At 34.7% G+C, this 16,169-nt stretch overlaps 1 protein-coding gene across 3 annotated transcripts; it reads right to left on the bottom strand.

The window, feature by feature from the left end:
• Window positions 1–40: 40 nt before the first annotated feature.
• LOC145202682 (uncharacterized) lies at window positions 41–16,048 on the bottom strand. 3 transcript variants are annotated; one of them, XM_080075708.1, is made up of 27 exons: window positions 15,809–16,048; window positions 14,688–14,852; window positions 14,101–14,217; window positions 13,532–13,693; window positions 13,090–13,172; window positions 12,513–12,973; window positions 12,167–12,243; window positions 11,849–11,964; window positions 11,633–11,712; window positions 10,600–10,708; window positions 10,122–10,223; window positions 9,703–9,785; window positions 9,243–9,290; window positions 7,738–7,932; window positions 7,219–7,328; window positions 6,799–6,979; window positions 6,392–6,454; window positions 6,067–6,143; window positions 5,821–5,905; window positions 4,995–5,156; window positions 4,231–4,407; window positions 3,900–3,956; window positions 3,529–3,630; window positions 2,892–2,966; window positions 2,012–2,083; window positions 1,343–1,496; window positions 41–691 (listed from the first exon to the last, which is right to left on the bottom strand). In XM_080075708.1, the coding sequence occupies exons 1-27, from the start codon at window positions 15,889–15,891 to the stop codon at window positions 474–476; spliced, it is 3,414 nt and encodes a 1,137-aa protein (XP_079931834.1). In that variant the 5' UTR covers window positions 15,892–16,048; the 3' UTR covers window positions 41–473. The 3 variants fall into 3 exon arrangements, with proteins under 3 accessions (XP_079931834.1, XP_079931835.1, XP_079931836.1); XM_080075709.1 differs by having other exon boundaries at window positions 5,821–5,875; window positions 15,809–16,047; XM_080075710.1 differs by lacking the exon at window positions 9,243–9,290.
• Window positions 16,049–16,169: the final 121 nt, after the last annotated feature.

Raw genomic sequence — 16,169 nt, 5'->3', positions numbered from 1 at the left:
TCTTAGGAGAGAATAGGGGTCTTCACAAATTACTTTAATGTTAGCTTTTTATGCAAAGAAAGTTTATTTACAAAAGCGACCAAAAAACATAATACATGAAAGTTCAGTAGGTGAGTTGACTCATAAATTACTGACATATTTTTGACACAGGTAAGTTGTTAACTAAAAGACCATGGTCCACATAGGGTAGCCTAAAAATCACCACAGAACTGAAAATTATTTACTAAAATAAACAAAATAAAAACAGTTAAAATGTTATCATCCAACAGAAGCAAGATAGAAAAAATGCAGAGCAACACACAAGCGTGCTTTCACCAAAGACATTTCTGCAGATTCATGTGATGATTATATTAAGCATGCTGCAGTAACAGTAGCAATTCTCTAATTTACAGTTTGTCAAAAAAAATTGGCGGTACTGCCTTTTGTAAAACAACTCTTTGATGGTTAAAACACATTTAGGTTGAAGTACAGCATTAAAATCCTTTACATTGGCTGGTGAAGCTTGTATACCCCGGAGGTCGAATAGGAGAGGTCCAATGCGCTGAGCTCGTTCGCTTAAAATAACGGGCCTTTATTTTGTTGGGAAAGAGATCAGAGAGACTGACTGGTTGAAGTAATCCTTTAAAAACTTCATCAGCTGATGACAGGTCATTATGGTGCTGTTGAATCAATGCCAAGTTCAAGGCAGAACCTAAAAAATAAAATCAAACATTATGAAAGCTTTTGTACCTACAATGACTTTATCTACATTGGAATTACGGCACCGAACAGACACTGAAAAAACAATGGGGTCCGCATGAATTTTCATGTACTTTGAGTAGCATCGAAAATGCTTATTCATTAAATAGTGGTACTAAAAATATAACATATAGCATACTATAACATATGGGACGCAAAAAACCTTGCAAAACCATTAAAGATATACAAGTTTTTCTATAGTTGGCCATGTCACCTGAGTTGCCAACTTCTCTTCTAAAGTACCATGCTATATACCAGTGGTTCTTCATAGAGCATGGCCCACTTCAGGACAAGTCCCCCCTTAACCTTGAGGACCAGCCCTCCCTTAAGTAACCTCTTAGGACCCTCCCTCTTCTTTAAAAAAAGCAACTGAAAAACTCACTTATAGTCAAGAATTTACAAGGATAAGTATTAATTACTGCTAAAAACGACGAACAGTATAAACATTACATCAACACATTGAGCAGTGCTTGCGTACCTAGTGACCCTACACCTGTGCCCCCAGAATACAGCTTGTAGCTAGGGTTAAGAACGCTGCTATATATGTATTTATCAGCATGAAGAGAAAACACTTTGAAATATATGATTTGAAAAAAGGTCATACTTTTAGCCCAGGTGGGGATTGGTTTCTTTGGTTCATCTTCATTATCGGTGCTATCGTCACTTTTCAAATCAGCAATCACATAATCAGTGGTGGTGGAAGGTAGAAGGGGGCGATCTGGTCCTCTAGGGGTCATGTTGTAGTTGTTATGAGAATCCTGGAAACAGGTTGAAAGTAGTTGTTTTGTAAGTTGGTTGTGTTAAGGTCTGTTCTATGTTCCTCTTGCGATAAAACATATCTTTCTATTTTCAAACAACAGAAGTGTTACCAATATACAAGAAATACTACCTAGGTTTGCCAGACATTTTGTATTTTGGGTATAAAATTTGTGTCCAGAAATAATTTCCAAAAACACTGAGTGTATGAAATTTTAGCGATTAGTAGCCTAACTTATTTCTCAAATTATTTTAAGGACTTCCTTAGGAAAGGTTTAACCGTTTTCTGTGTTTTTCTTGAGTGCAAGATGCAACCAACATACATGCAAAACAACTAATCCGCATGAATTGCAATTAAGTTATTTTGACCGGATTGCAGAACAAAACTGCGCCTTCAATCTCTGTGATAGTTCACAATTTGCTATATAACACAAGTTTGGTGTTGCCTAAGATATTTTTTGTGCCAGGAATTTTGCTCATGCAGATATAGTAAACCTAATTTAAACTTAATACAAACCTCAAGGACACTGGAATGTGCTGTTGCAGTGTAAGTCGAGTTGAGTTGCATTTGTTTTGCCTTTTCAGCTTCCTACAAAATAAAACATATTTGTCAGCTTGAAATTTCTGTGATAATAGTACAATGATGGCAAGTAAAATGAAGTATACAAGAAATGGACCAGGTTAAGTTTGTACCACTGTATGGATCAGGTTAAGTTTGTACTAGTGATGCACCGAACCCGCCTAAAAAGGTTCGGGCCGAAACCGAATATTCGGCCTTGAGGCCGAATAATTTCGGCCGAATCAGGCTGAACCTAAAATCCCCATTCTTATGGATGTTTTCAACTGAAACTTGTGTTGTTGATGCGAGTGACCTCAATTATGACAAACCAAAATAACTTTCACAATGCATAAGCTTTGCTAAACTTATAATATTTTGCAGACAACGTGGCTCGTAATTTATAAATACAACAAATAGTTAATTTATGATGTTTCGTATGATCGAAAATGAAATTTAAGGCTTTAATTCCATACAACAAAAAAGTTCGGTTTCGGCCGAATTTTCAAAAAAGTTCGGGCCGAAACCGAAACATTGGAAAACAACGGATTCGGCCGAAATGTTTCGGCCAACCGAAACTTCGGTGCATCACTAGTTTGTACCACTGTATATCTTATTGTAGCTTTCCCAACTTTCAAAGTTTAGGCATTTTAAGAAAAGTTGGTCTTTCAAAATCTGCACATGCACTGATTTAAGTAAGCTGTTTCAAATTTTAAAAAATCATTCACACTTTTTTTTCTGTTTTAATCAGTGAGTTTCGTTATGCCATATCGGCTATCACACTAATGAAAAAAATGCTCATTGCACAGAAGTATTGACGCAAACTTAGAAACTAAATTACCTTGATTTTTCTTTCCATTTCTGCTTTTTCGTGCTGCATGATTCTTCGTCTTTCTTGTTCTTCACGAATTCGTTTCTGTGCAAAAAATAAAATTGTAAACCAGTGGTTACACTAGCAATAGTTTTGCTCTGTATTTATGTATTCGTTTAAAACCAGGAGGTCACATTACCCTTGGCTGTTATTTGTGTATCAGGGGTGCGAACAAGCATCATAGTTAAGACAATAATTACCAACTCTCCACTTAAATTTGTCAAGTTTCATTCGCATTGTCACTTTACCCTATTGTCATTGTTAAACAGTTTTGTAAAACAGCAAAAACACTAAAAAATCCATTGGTTATCAACCCAAGTGTCCTGTTATTTGAATGATGTTTTAGGTGTTCTACATTATGTTCTATCGTAGGATCGCAACTGGCCACACACCTGGCAGTATACAGCCACTGGCATAGAATGGTGTTAAGAACTAAATCCAGTTATCTTATTTGAGCCCTAATACAGCTTTCAATGGAAATTTAAGATTTTGGAAACCAGAAAAGGGTGAGAACACTGAAGTTACACACACACAGCTAGATATATTAATAATCTAATCATTAGGAGGAAAGAACCAAATCAATTTGTACGTAAAATGGGATTCTTACTTGTTTTTCTTCTTCCTCTCGGAGTCTCCGTTCAGCCTCAATTTTTTGTCGCAGAAGTTCTTTCTTTTGCCTGGCAGCTTGGCGACGAGCTTCCTTCTCTGCCTGCAGTTACATATACAAGAAATTTGATTCCTTAAGTGGAAAGTATAGATCCATACAGATAACACAGATTCAAAACCCCCAAAAATGGGTGACTTACCCTTATCTTAAACATAACTTACACAGCAAGAGTTAAACAAACATGTATTACAAAGCAAACAGAAATCTTCATTAATGTAAGTATTACACCGCTACACAAGAGATTCAATAATACGACATCCATTTGGGCATTTTTTTTTGGGAACCCAAGCTGTGTTTTTGCCAGTACACACCTCTAGTTTTTCTTGTGCGATTTGCTGAGCCTCCTCTCGCCTTTCCTTTTCTTGTTGCTATGGTGAAAAAACATGAGGTCAGTTAGTTTTGCCACTAAGTTCCTCTTTATTTGTGAGAAACTTTAGCTTGTAATATATTGGGAAATTAAATAAGGCAAAGAGGATAGTTAGTGTTCAAAAACATAAAAAAACAAGTGAATTTTAAAGTATATCGATGAACATTGCGTACAAAAGCAAGCCTATTGTTTCAAAGGTTTCAGAAACAATTTTAATCTTAAGTACTAATAAAAATATATTTTGTAAGTTTCACTTTTGCATGGAATTTACCAACCTGCATAAGCTGCTCTTCCCTGATTCGTTTCTCCTCTTCACGAGCTCTCTTTTCTGCCTCTTTAATTCTCTTTTGCTCCTCCTTCTGCCTCTTCTCCTCCTCTTTAGCGAGCCGCTTTTCCTCCATCCTCCTCTGACGAGCAGCTTCCCTCTCTTTGCGAGCTTCTTCTCTTTGCTCCTGCATCCAAATTAAACAAAAATTATGATGATGTATTTTGAAATCTTGGGGGAATATCAACTAGATTGAAAGGGTATCACAGAACAAAATAACTGTTTTTAGATGCGTTAGTTGGTGGAAAAACGTGTACTTCTGGGGCCTGTACAGTTTAATATACTGCTGGTGACGTAAGAGACCTTGGAAAGCTACAAACCTAGTGTGGAATTAGGAATGTTTGTGACGTCACAATGCAACGAGCATTAACATGAGATGCCATGTTTAAACAAACAGACCATTTGTAGTTTTTGCCCATTCCTAACAAAAAGCATATCCAAAACAATATCAGCAAAACCTATGCAGGCTTTACAAGGTGCAAATTCGCTTCCTTGTCAATTGCAATGATAAAACTTGTGAATTTCAGTTACAGTCAGTGTATCTCCTTAGAAGTAATAATTCTTGAAAATGCTCAATAGACCTATTGTGTGTTTATGGCAACACAATATTTTTGTGGTTATGTCGTATAAATATTAAAAGTCAGGGCATTGCAGAAAAACACTGGCTTTTCCAAAAATTTTTCTTCTGAAAACATTACATGAGCATCAACTTACAGTAAGTTTTTTCATCTCTTCTTGTTTCTTCTTTTTCGCAGCCACCTCTGTAGCAGCTTCAAGTTCTCTTTTCCTCCTCGCCCTCTCATGCTCCTCTTGCTCTCTCTTCCTCCTTAATTTCTCTTCTTCTTCTGCCAACCTTTGCTCTTCCAGTTTTTGTTGCTGTAAGTATGGAACAAATTTTTTAAAGGTGCATATATTTCAAGTAATAGGCATCTAGAGCATGGGTGAGAAGCTTTTAATTGATAAAGCCACCCAAATTTTCACCGGCACTCATGTAGGCAGCATCGACTAATTGTCAGATTTATGACAATTGTTTCCAAACATTTCGATTTACATAATAGTCACTTTGTAATTTTTCTGAATAGCACGGTCCAAGGTGAGTGTAATGTTAAACCTAAATAAATTTCCCACTACAACATTAAGGATTTGCTGTACCTACAAGTTCGTTTGTTTGCGCATATTAATGATCTGAGACAAGCTTGTTACGTCACAGACAAATCAAAATTATTACATTATGCGCAAACATTTGCTTAATTTGCAACACGAAGAAGGTTGTTGAGCCTTGAGCTCTTGGCAGTCCTACGAAAAAAACTAGTGTGAAAACTGCTGGTCTAGAACCAATTAAATAGTAATGTAAGAAAGAAAACAAAGGTGAATAAAAGTGGCATTTCAACTTATTTCTCATTGACTGATACTGCATGCCACGTCAAGATCTTTGAATGCGTTTGGACATCGAATGCCGCGCTTATTGCCCCAAAAGGCCACCCTGATCTAGAGAATCCTAAAAAATACAAGCAGCACCAAAAATAAACACACAACATACCTGAATTCTTTCTTCTTCCAGCCTCCTTTGCTCTTCTCTCTTCTCCTCTTGTCTCCTTGTTAACATAAATGTCCACTTATCAATCCTGGTCAGGCAGTGTGGTTAAAAATAAATTTGAAAATTTCCAATAAACATGTAAAAGATCATTTACAAAAATAAACATTATGATAGTATCAGTATCAATATTTGTACAATTAAAAAAACAAACAATTGATTGGTAACAAAATATGCAACTTTATTTATTACTTCTCCTTTAGTCTTAGTTCTTCCAGAAGCTTCTTCTCTTTCTGATGTTGTTTCAAACGTTTTTCTCTTTCTTCCTCCTAAAAGAATGATTGTTGGAGGTTACAAGAACAGACATACTGACACTTTTCTTAATTGCCTAAAACATTATATATAAACCCCAATTTCTTTTGCAATGTAGATTTGTTTTGATGCTAAAAACTAAAATGATACTGATTATGGCAATTAAAAAAATTAAAGTGGATCAAACATTTTTTTTGTTTGAGTAATGACCTTATTTTAAAGAAATTTTGCTTTCGTTTTCTCAGTGCCACCAAACTAATGTTACCTGTTCTTTTAATCGAACCAGTTTTTCTGATTCTTCTTCTTTCCTTCTTGCTTCTGCCTTGGCCTAAAATCAGTTTAATGTTTAAATGCAGTTAAGATGATATAATGGCTGTTTGGCCACAACAAAAACCCCAGATGGTTGCTTTTTTAATTACTGGTGTTTACAGAAGGCATTTGAACTTTACCAAATGTATATACACTGATCGACAAATAGGATTTTAGTTTTTGCTTTTGCCTGATGTGTTACCATGAATTTTCACATGCAAACAATTTGTTTACAACCTTAGTCCAATGAAAATAGCCATTTTTAAAAACATTTTTTGCAAAAAATTTTAATATTTTGCTCATTAAAACCTAATTGCTTTGGAAAGTAACATCTTGCCATTTTCTACTAATTACAACACTAACCAGTTTTTCCATTTTGCTCTGCATCTTGGCAACCTCCTCCACTTTGCGAAGATTTTTGCATCGATCAGCATCAGCAATCTTTTGTTTCCATCGATCTTGAAGTTGATCTTGTTTCTCACGCTCTGCTCGTTCACGTTCTTCTCGAAGCTGGTTTGCTCTTTTTGCTCTCTCTTCCCGTTTTCTGGAACAAAAATAGTTCATACTTGTTACCAAAGCCGTTGTGGGATTTAATCAATGGGCAAAAATGGTACGTTCTTAATGAGATGCACATGTATTAAGAAACTTTTAGGGACATATCATCAATGACTTTCTTTTTTATTAAAGTTCGATGATTCTAAAACTTTTGCAAACCCTCATAACCATCCGGAAATGGAATAATAATCCAAAGCAACATTCATAAAGGAAATCAGATTTTTTTACCTTTTTTGTTCAAGAAGTTTAGCTTGTTTATGTTCCTCCATCTGTTTTTGTCGTTCCTCTTCTTTCCTAGTTTTTTCTTCCAACATTTTCTTCTTAGCTTCAAGTTCAGCCTTTAAAGAAATCAGTGAAATTAAAAAAAGAGCAAACAAAAATTAATCAAAAAGAAGAAACTTATTCACGGTATGGAGTCAAGAGGTTTTTTTAAATCATGTCAAGTTAAAATCATGATGTTTCTGAAAACAGCAATAAATTTTGCAAGGGCAACATAGAGGTTTTGTTTTTGGTTGAATTTTGGGTCAAATATTTCTAAAGGATGACTCACTCATAGTCCAATTTTTTTTAACTGACTTCACAACCCTGAAATTAATTTTCAAACAAGATACAGAAATATGTTTAATTACAAATATAAGGCAAAAAAAGCGACATACTTAATTACTCCAACATTTTGGCAATTGCTCATGTCATGTGATATTAAACAGACCAGTGTATAGTCTTTCAAATAACAAAATAGTTACTCACTTCTTTGTTTACTTTCTCTGGAGTGTTTCTCAGAATAAACGACTTTAATGTGTTGTTGATGTTAGTGAACTGAGCATGAGAAAGAGCAGTACCATATCGCACATTAGCAGGTGATGCTCGAACTGGTGTGCGCTTAGCTCTACTTGCCTCCGTAGATCGATTATGCTTTCCAGTAGAATATGTTGTCTTTGCTCTCTGCATAACAAGTGGGATTAAGTTTAGTGAATTTTACTTCAATCAATGGGCAAGCATTTTTAAATCTTAAGGAAAGAATTTGCCTATTCCTCATGAAAAAAAGATGGTTAAAATCACTGATGATGACATGAGTAATAAGCATGCTGTTTTTCATTTACAAATATATTGGTCAGTACAATTATCACAGATATTTAATGTTAGTCGCCAATATTGCAAAACTTTTGTGCCAGCTTGAGATGTATGCTTGTCACTTCATTATATTCCATTTGTCCAAATTATTCAACTGTCAGAACAAAATGTCATTACAACTGTACTCACTGCTTGGATGTTTCAGTAACAAGATGTAATCAATAGTAAAAATATTTCTTTCCTTAACTGAATTGTTCAGTTAAATTGGGCTAAACAATTGGTTTTAGACTACAAGTTTACATGTTTAGTGTATATTGGCCCAATCTTATAGGGGCTTCACAGTCAATTTACAGTCCGTTATAATTGCAAAGTAGGCAGTTTACTAGCATGCATGTTATCGTCAAAAAGTTTTTGTTAAACAATAGAGAGAAGCATGATTTAAATTTACCATGCACAACCAAATGATTGTTACGTGATTTAAAACTGTCATGCCTTTGATTAAACCAAGAAAAGACACATTTCCCAACCTATATAGGCGTGAAGCTATATTATACCAGCATAACAAACAATATACTTTAACGAAATGGTGGTGATGAATAGTGATGGGACGAGTACCCGGTATCGAACGATTTCAGTGGTATCGATACTCTATAAGAACACGGGCAACTTCAATATTTGCTTCGGACAGCACAAAATTGGAAAAAAGTTCCGCCAGTTTACGTATATCATTTTGGCTATCACGTGAGATTACATTTTTCGGCATGTGTGTGTGTGCACACCTGTACCCCGACCATGGCAGATAAATTAGCCAGTGCTATACAACTAAGTACAACACTACACTTAAGTACTCGGTAATCGTACTCGGTATCGGTAGTCGCTTCAAAACCTGGTATCGTCCCATCACTAGTGATTAACTTATATAAGGCTTTAAGTGAGTTCGTAAAATTAAGTTTAACAATACAATACTGGTTATGATTTAATCGTGACTAAACATGAGGAACTATATAAAACAGTTGAACAGGACAATCTTCCACACCAGAAATAATAAAACCATAAACTAAGACACTGTTTAGGACCAAACACAGCACAGTACTGACAGAGTTAAGCTCATGCAAAAATTACTTTTAAAGACATGCTGCTACTTGAACACCCCATGCACCTAGTGACAAACTGATATCTACCTTCGATCGAAGGGATTTTGACATTCCTGGAGTGTTCCATTCAATTTTCTGTCGGCGCAAAATTATTACTTTTCAGATGTTGTTTGTCTTAAATTATTGTTTTTTTCAACTTTTTTAATGACTTTAAGGGTTTTTGCATTTACCAGTGGCCATAAACAATTGCAATCACATAATTTGTTTTACCTATAAGTCTATTAAACATTTTTTTCATGGGCTGTGATCGCATTAGGTCACATCACAGAAACATTACAAAAAGCTGCTTTACACATTTTTGTAGTCTGGTGGGTAGGTTTTGTTAACAGCGTAACTACGAAAATATCATTGTACGGCCTGACACTGTACCATGAATGTAACCAAAAATAGTTAAGGCAATTTGTGTTTTTCCAATGAACAACCACTGATTTTGTTGCGTTCATATGAACATTGATAATTTGCAACAGAAATATATTTTTCAATTTACCTTTTGTTTTGGTGGACTTGGTGTTTTCATTAAGCTATTGTTGGAAGCTGCACCGATTTTAGCATGAGTCCTCTTCATTGAACCTAGAAGTAAAATAGCAAAGATACAATTTTTGCAACAATAAATTAATTGAGGTATTAGTATGGGTATGGGATAAAATAATTCCACTCAGCCAGTAGTTTATGTCCTTTTATACGATTATTGTATCAGAAGCAGCTAAAATTAAAAAACATGACATCACAGAAGCTGATGATGTCATAGAACTAAATAACTGATTACCCCACAGAAATAGGTCAAATTACCCTTTAAGGAATATTTAATCTTCGGTCAAGAACCACTGTACGAAGCTATCACAAATTTTCATTCAAATGATTGATATCTTATAGCTGTAAGTCAGTTTGTACACACTGAAAACTTACTTGATCTGGCACTTGGTGGATGTTTCTTGACTTTAGGTCTGACAATGGCTTTTGCAATCTTAGGCCTCGGTCGCGTAGTTGATCTCGGGGGCTCATCATTTTCTGTTAAAAAATTCAATATTTCAAAATTGTGACACAAAATATTAATAATGACCAAGCCTGTTACTTCCGACAAACTGGAGTGCCATAAGGTACATTAGCTCATACAGCCAATCTATCACCAACTGCACAGATAAGACCATATCAGTCAAAACAGTGTGCACTGTGTATGCAGTTCATAATGATTCAATTTGATAAATTACTAAAAGGGATTTGCTACAGCAAACAGAACCATATGTGTCAAACATGTGTGTGTTACAATTATAAACAAGGATCGAATTGCATCTTATTCCTAAATGAAGCTTGTTATTAGTGTACTGCACAGATTGGTTATGTATGCATGGTTCATTGGCATATATGTGTGAACTTTTGTAAATACCTTTATCGAGCTGTTCATCATGTAAGTTTTCCTCCACGTGATTTTCTTCCGATTCTTCAACTGTTTCACTCTCAGTGTCAACTTCTTCCACCAGAGGAGTAGGTTGGACCTGTATTTTTTTACAATTTATTTACAAACAACAAAATTTCAAGGAAAAAATAGCCTAATTGCAAACATTATAGAGTACTCTTGGCCACTTAAAATCACAGATTTAAAAGACAAATTTGACCCTACAACTTTCAAAACATGTTGCGTGTCCAATTTACACATTAAATATTTTTTAGGCAGGATTGATCATCAATTCTTAGCAATCAACCAGTAAATGCAGGGGGGCCTAAAACTTGAAAAGGGGTTGTCCAATATTTGAATTTGGGATATTCCCTAATGATGCTCTTTGATAACAATCCTGCTTTCTCTCAAAAATGTGCTTGGATTCTGCTGCATGCTTGTAATTAATGCATGAAACACCTATAATTGTTTTGGTGCCTATTTCGTTTTAGAATATAAAGTGGCATGGTGTTTTGTCCATAAGTGTAAGAGGGTCCAAACACAAACATACAATCCTGAAACTCATAGACCCCCTTTGACATGCCACTGAGTGAGGGTATCATACTATCAACAATGCATTGAAGGCAGTAATACTTGGGGTTCTACATTGCCCATTGTATGTAGCAAATTGGCATGCACAGTGTTTTTAAGGTGTTTTGGGACTGAAACGGTCCCCCAAATTTCTCCAGCGGTTTCCCAAAACTCCCGTTTAAGCAAATATGGCTATTTTTTGGTATTTAAATGAAATACTCGCGGTCTCTTAAAACTACTTAGCGGTCACCCAAACCAAACCTTTAAAAAAAACCTGGGCATGCAACTCCCAATTTGGTTAAATATTATGTCAAAACAATTTGGAATGGTAAGATGTTTCAGGTTTTGGCCCTTTTTAAGACTTCATCATGATTCGATTTAGATCACGATTATCTTGTTGAGTGGTAGTGTAAGTGGCCCACTTACCACCAATTCACAAATGCACATTTATTACCTGCTCGTCAGCTTGAGCAATTTGAAGGGTTTTGTTTCTTAAGCTCTGTCTCGTTGACCGCCTCTTTGCTGCAAATCCACCTTAAATAATAATTTGATGAGCACTTGATGTACATCTTGACAATTGTATGTTGAATAAAAAATATGAAACACCACTATATATCCTTGAGCTTATCTACACTCCAGAAAAGAAAGTGTTAACATCTAAAAATAATACCTAGCACTTTGCTGGATCTTCTACTGTTTCTGGTTGACCTTCTTGAACTTTTCGGAATATCTTCTTCAATTACTTTTATTTCCATCACTTTATGCTCAACATGAACATGTTCAGTCCTATGGTAAAAAAATTGTAAAAGTGTATGTTAGTGTAATACGGTCAGTCAGTTTTATGCTGTTCCTAAACTAGGGCCTCAAAGTAATTTTGACAGAACCACCAAAAGTTGGGACTATGTTTACTGCCACAAACAGCAGTGTTTTTTTGCACCAGTAGAGTTTCATATTTTGACAAAATAAATATAATAAACAAGTGACTTACTCTTCTTCATCGGAGTCTGGAACTGCAAAAATCATCGCACTTGTGTCCATTTGTTCCAATTCTATAGTTGGATTCATCTAAAAATTTGTGTGAAAACATTACATGGAGCACATGGTTATCAACATGGGATCATTATATGCAACCTACATTTCAACAACAGTACATTTTTTACCAAACTCTTAATGATTTTTTGTCAGAAAGATTTCACATGACTTATGTGTTATTAAAAGGTTTTGCAAAAAGGTTTACAGACCCTTGTTACAGACCTCAATCAATGAAAGTGTTTTGCTTATTAAGATCATTATTAGTGAATCATTAGTAAAGTCTTATTCAGTCATTTAAGTACCATTGTATCAGTCGGTCTGTGATCTTCCAAGTCTACAGTGGCTGCAGAAGAGGAACAAACAGACGAAGAAGTAGTATTCGCATCTTCATCATTATCCGTATCTGTGCTGTTGATAGACTTGACTTGATCCAATTCTTCCGTTTCTTCAACAAGCGGTGCCTCAACCACGATGACATCGGCAGTTTCCATAGCAACATCCTCTTGGGTTGGCGTAGATGATTTTGTGTCAAGCTCAAGGGAGTTTGAATTATCTTCTTTGAGTGGACTCATTTTCTTAGTCACAGTTTTAGGCTCAGGAGTAATTGGTTTGGGTTGTTCAGGAGAGGCTGGGGGCTTAGTTGCTTGAGACTTCTTGCTTTTTCTCAATGATTTCTTATGCTCCAGAGTTGGGACGACATCAAATGTGCCATCTTCGTGAAGCAGAACATTCCTTTTTCCCCGAATGGATGCTTTTCTTGTAACTAAAAAAACACAACAGTCATGACTCATGATCATAGTAAAGTATGTAGAAAACATAAATATGCACTTAAAGATATCAATGTTTCTGTATAGAATCAAATGTGATTATAATATGTACCTTTAGTTTTTGGAGTTGGTTTAATGAAGGCTTTGCAGTCAGTAAGCTCAACCACTGGTGAAATGCTCTTTTGGGGCACTGGTCTGCAAAAAAACAGAAGGGTTTTGATAATATAGTTTCAAAGTTGACCTTAGACTTTTAGGATGCAAGAACAAGGGTGTGTAATACAATTTGCATTTTGCACCTAATGTAAAATCTGTGTCGTTACATTTAAAGTCCCTAGTTTGAGCTTTGTTGAATGACTACTTACATTACATGTAATGATGTAAATGTAACAAATGCACATGTACAATAAAGATATTGCATTTGGATAAAATTGAAAAGGTTTAAGGTAATTTGGAGAGGGTAATTCATTATTAGGCAACTTGCATTTCTGACAGAACAAAATATAGGTCTTCCATAATAACATGCCAATCCATAACTAAAAGATAACTTTTCTTACTCAAGTGTTGCTTGGTTCTTCTTTTTTCTTCCTGTTTTGCCCTTTGCAGGAGTTGACTCAATTGTTGACTGCAAAACATTTCCAACTTGGGTCGCTATGGAAAGTCTGTCCATATTAATGACACCTGCCACTGCCAAGGATTGTTTCAAGCGACGAGAACTTCTAGTAAAACAATTGCTATGTGTCAATACACCAACCTGAACAAAAGGTTTGGGAATTTTTAGGCTCATGGATGGTTGAAAATAATTGTACAAAATTACACCAAGTATACTGGTGGTCCATGATACTTTAAGATACAAAACATATATAATACATCAGCTGTAGAAAAACTCTAATGATTTACAGACAACAAGAAAATAATGAGTAAATTAAATATGTTTTATTTGCCAGTGTAAGTATTTCTTATTGTAGGATTTCAATTTCTAACAAGAAATATCCTATATTTAAAAACATTTAGACTAACACTAAAAGGTCTAAAAATGGCGTACTCTGCCATCTGAAAATTTGTTGCATAATTTAATGCAGTAGTAACAAGCTATAGGTGACAGGATAATAAATAATGGTCTTACCTTCGAACAGTTTGTCCTACTGATGATCGCTTTTTAGTGATTCCTCTTCTGCTTCTAGTTTTGCTTTTTACATGTGGTGTTTTTGGTATGATTGGTGTTGATGACATCTCCCCATTTCTGAAACAAACGTTTATTGCAGAAATTTTAAATGACAAAAACCAAAGAGTTAAATGAAAATATATAGTCCATATGCAACAACAATCATCATGTTTAAGCAAACTTAACTTTGCTTTTTGTATTAAAGAAATGCTATTTAGTAAAATACAAAAAAACTATTTGTGTATTGTTTTATGCACAGTGTTATTTATCCTATATGTAAAGACATTGTGTATAATGTCAAACTTTGTTACGAAAAATACAAATGTCAGAAAAGCTCTACTATAGGTCAACAAGTGGCTAAAATTAAAAAATATTCTTCAAATTTTATTTTTTTAATGATTTGTACACAGCAAATTGTTGCCCTTCATTGACTTTTTAAAACAAAACTTACAATTTTAAAGAAGGGCTGTATACAAAAGTCACTTTGAAAAGAATCTTTTTGAAATTAAAAAATCAAACAAATATAACAATAACCTTTTGTTACTTACCTACATTCCAGAATGCTTTCTTTCATTTTTTCATAGCAATTTTCTATGTAAACCTTTATATCTTCACCAAGGTTTTCTTTTTTCTTCCATATTCCTTTTGCAACATTTACATCTTTCCAACCCAGCTGATCAGATTTAAAAGTGTGGAGTTCGGAATCAGAGTTTCTGTTGAAGAAATTGATTTTTGTTACTTGGTTTAAATATGCCTGCTTAGTGCTATCAAGGCGGACATTTTCAGAGCAAAATCTGTTTGAATTGCAGAAAAAAAATTGCCTTTACCAAAAAGTGATTAACCCAAATATCGAATTAACCTTTTAATTTCCATACACAATAATGGGCCCCTGCAAGGGATTCAGTAATCAATGAAACATATTTGAGAGTAACTGAAGTCATTGGAATAAGGTTATTTGAATTGGAGCTTTAAGTTAATTCTGTAAGTATTTATTTTTAGTTTGCACATCTGGCAGCCACAGTCACAATTTTTATGGTAGTATAAGCAAATTGCCTAAGCAAAAAATTTAAAATATACAGACAAACATTTTTTGCGCAAATTGTTGTAAATCTAAAATTTTCCTGAATTATATATACACATGCATATGAAAATTCAAAAATTTGTATTGAGGATTTATTCTTTTCAATCTGGTAGCCAGATACTAGGGTTCCTCGATTTCTCAACTTTTTCGCTGCTTGAGAAATTAAGAATTCATAAAAGTGGTAAAATGCTGCACACAAGTTAAAAATCGCTATTTTGGTAGCAAAGGAAGAAAGTTACTGGCCAGTGCGCTCTAGGAGCAAGGTGCAACAGAAAATAAATATATGTTAGGGGGGTCGCATTTACGTTAGGTTTTTGAAGAAATTATTATTTATTTCTCGAGAATCAAGACTTGATTTTTTGAAAATGAACTCTACTAGGTACCTTGCACAAAATTTGTTTTTCTAAATTAGATATAGCTCTGCTGGTAGCTTAATTATTTCTCATTATAGTACTGTACATAAAAATTAACTATGTGACATTGGCTGCTGTTTATGTTGCTATAAGTTAACTTTTGCTCAACAATAAAATGTACAAAACACGTCGTTATAAGCTTTTACATGTAAACAACGGTAAAGTTTTTACAAACCTGAATGTACTAGAAATAAGTGGCAAATAACCAAAATTAGGTTCTTCCCAAAGGGGAAAGAGCAATTGCTTGAAGGAAATCATATTCCAAAATGTCTGAACTTGGCAGTGAAATCAGCAAAGCAGCTGAAAATTTCAAAAATCTATGGCAGTATTTCACATGAGTACAATTTACCACTTTGACGCCACACTGTAAAGTATTATTATCACATAACCGCCTGAAAATATATAAAGTATTTTCTGTTTGATAACAAACACAAACAATCTTTCTGCAAACAACAAAACATTTGCCTTTTACTGCAACAAGCCAACAAATCTCCATGACTGCATCGGCTTTTTTGTATTTGGCGCAAAAATCGCTA

This window comes from Phallusia mammillata, chromosome 7 (genome assembly GCF_965637545.1).
Source record: "Phallusia mammillata chromosome 7, kaPhaMamm4.hap1.1, whole genome shotgun sequence".
Classification (NCBI taxonomy): Eukaryota; Metazoa; Chordata; class Ascidiacea; order Phlebobranchia; family Ascidiidae; genus Phallusia; species Phallusia mammillata.
The sequence above is the reverse complement of the archived record's forward strand: the minus strand, read 5'-3'. Positions and strand labels throughout refer to the sequence as shown.

Excerpts from the sequence above, each read along its gene's own strand:
- LOC145202682 (XM_080075708.1), bottom strand. The coding sequence starts at position 15,891 with ATGATTTCCTTCAAGCAATTGCTCTTTCCCCTTTGGGAAGAACCTAAT. Across the intron at positions 12,244-12,512 it reads ACAGACCGACTGATACAATG|ATGAATCCAACTATAGAATT; the intron begins GTACTTAAATGA and ends ACAAATTTTTAG. Across the intron at positions 7,933-9,242 it reads CAAAATCCCTTCGATCGAAG|AGAGCAAAGACAACATATTC; the intron begins GTAGATATCAGT and ends CTTGTTATGCAG.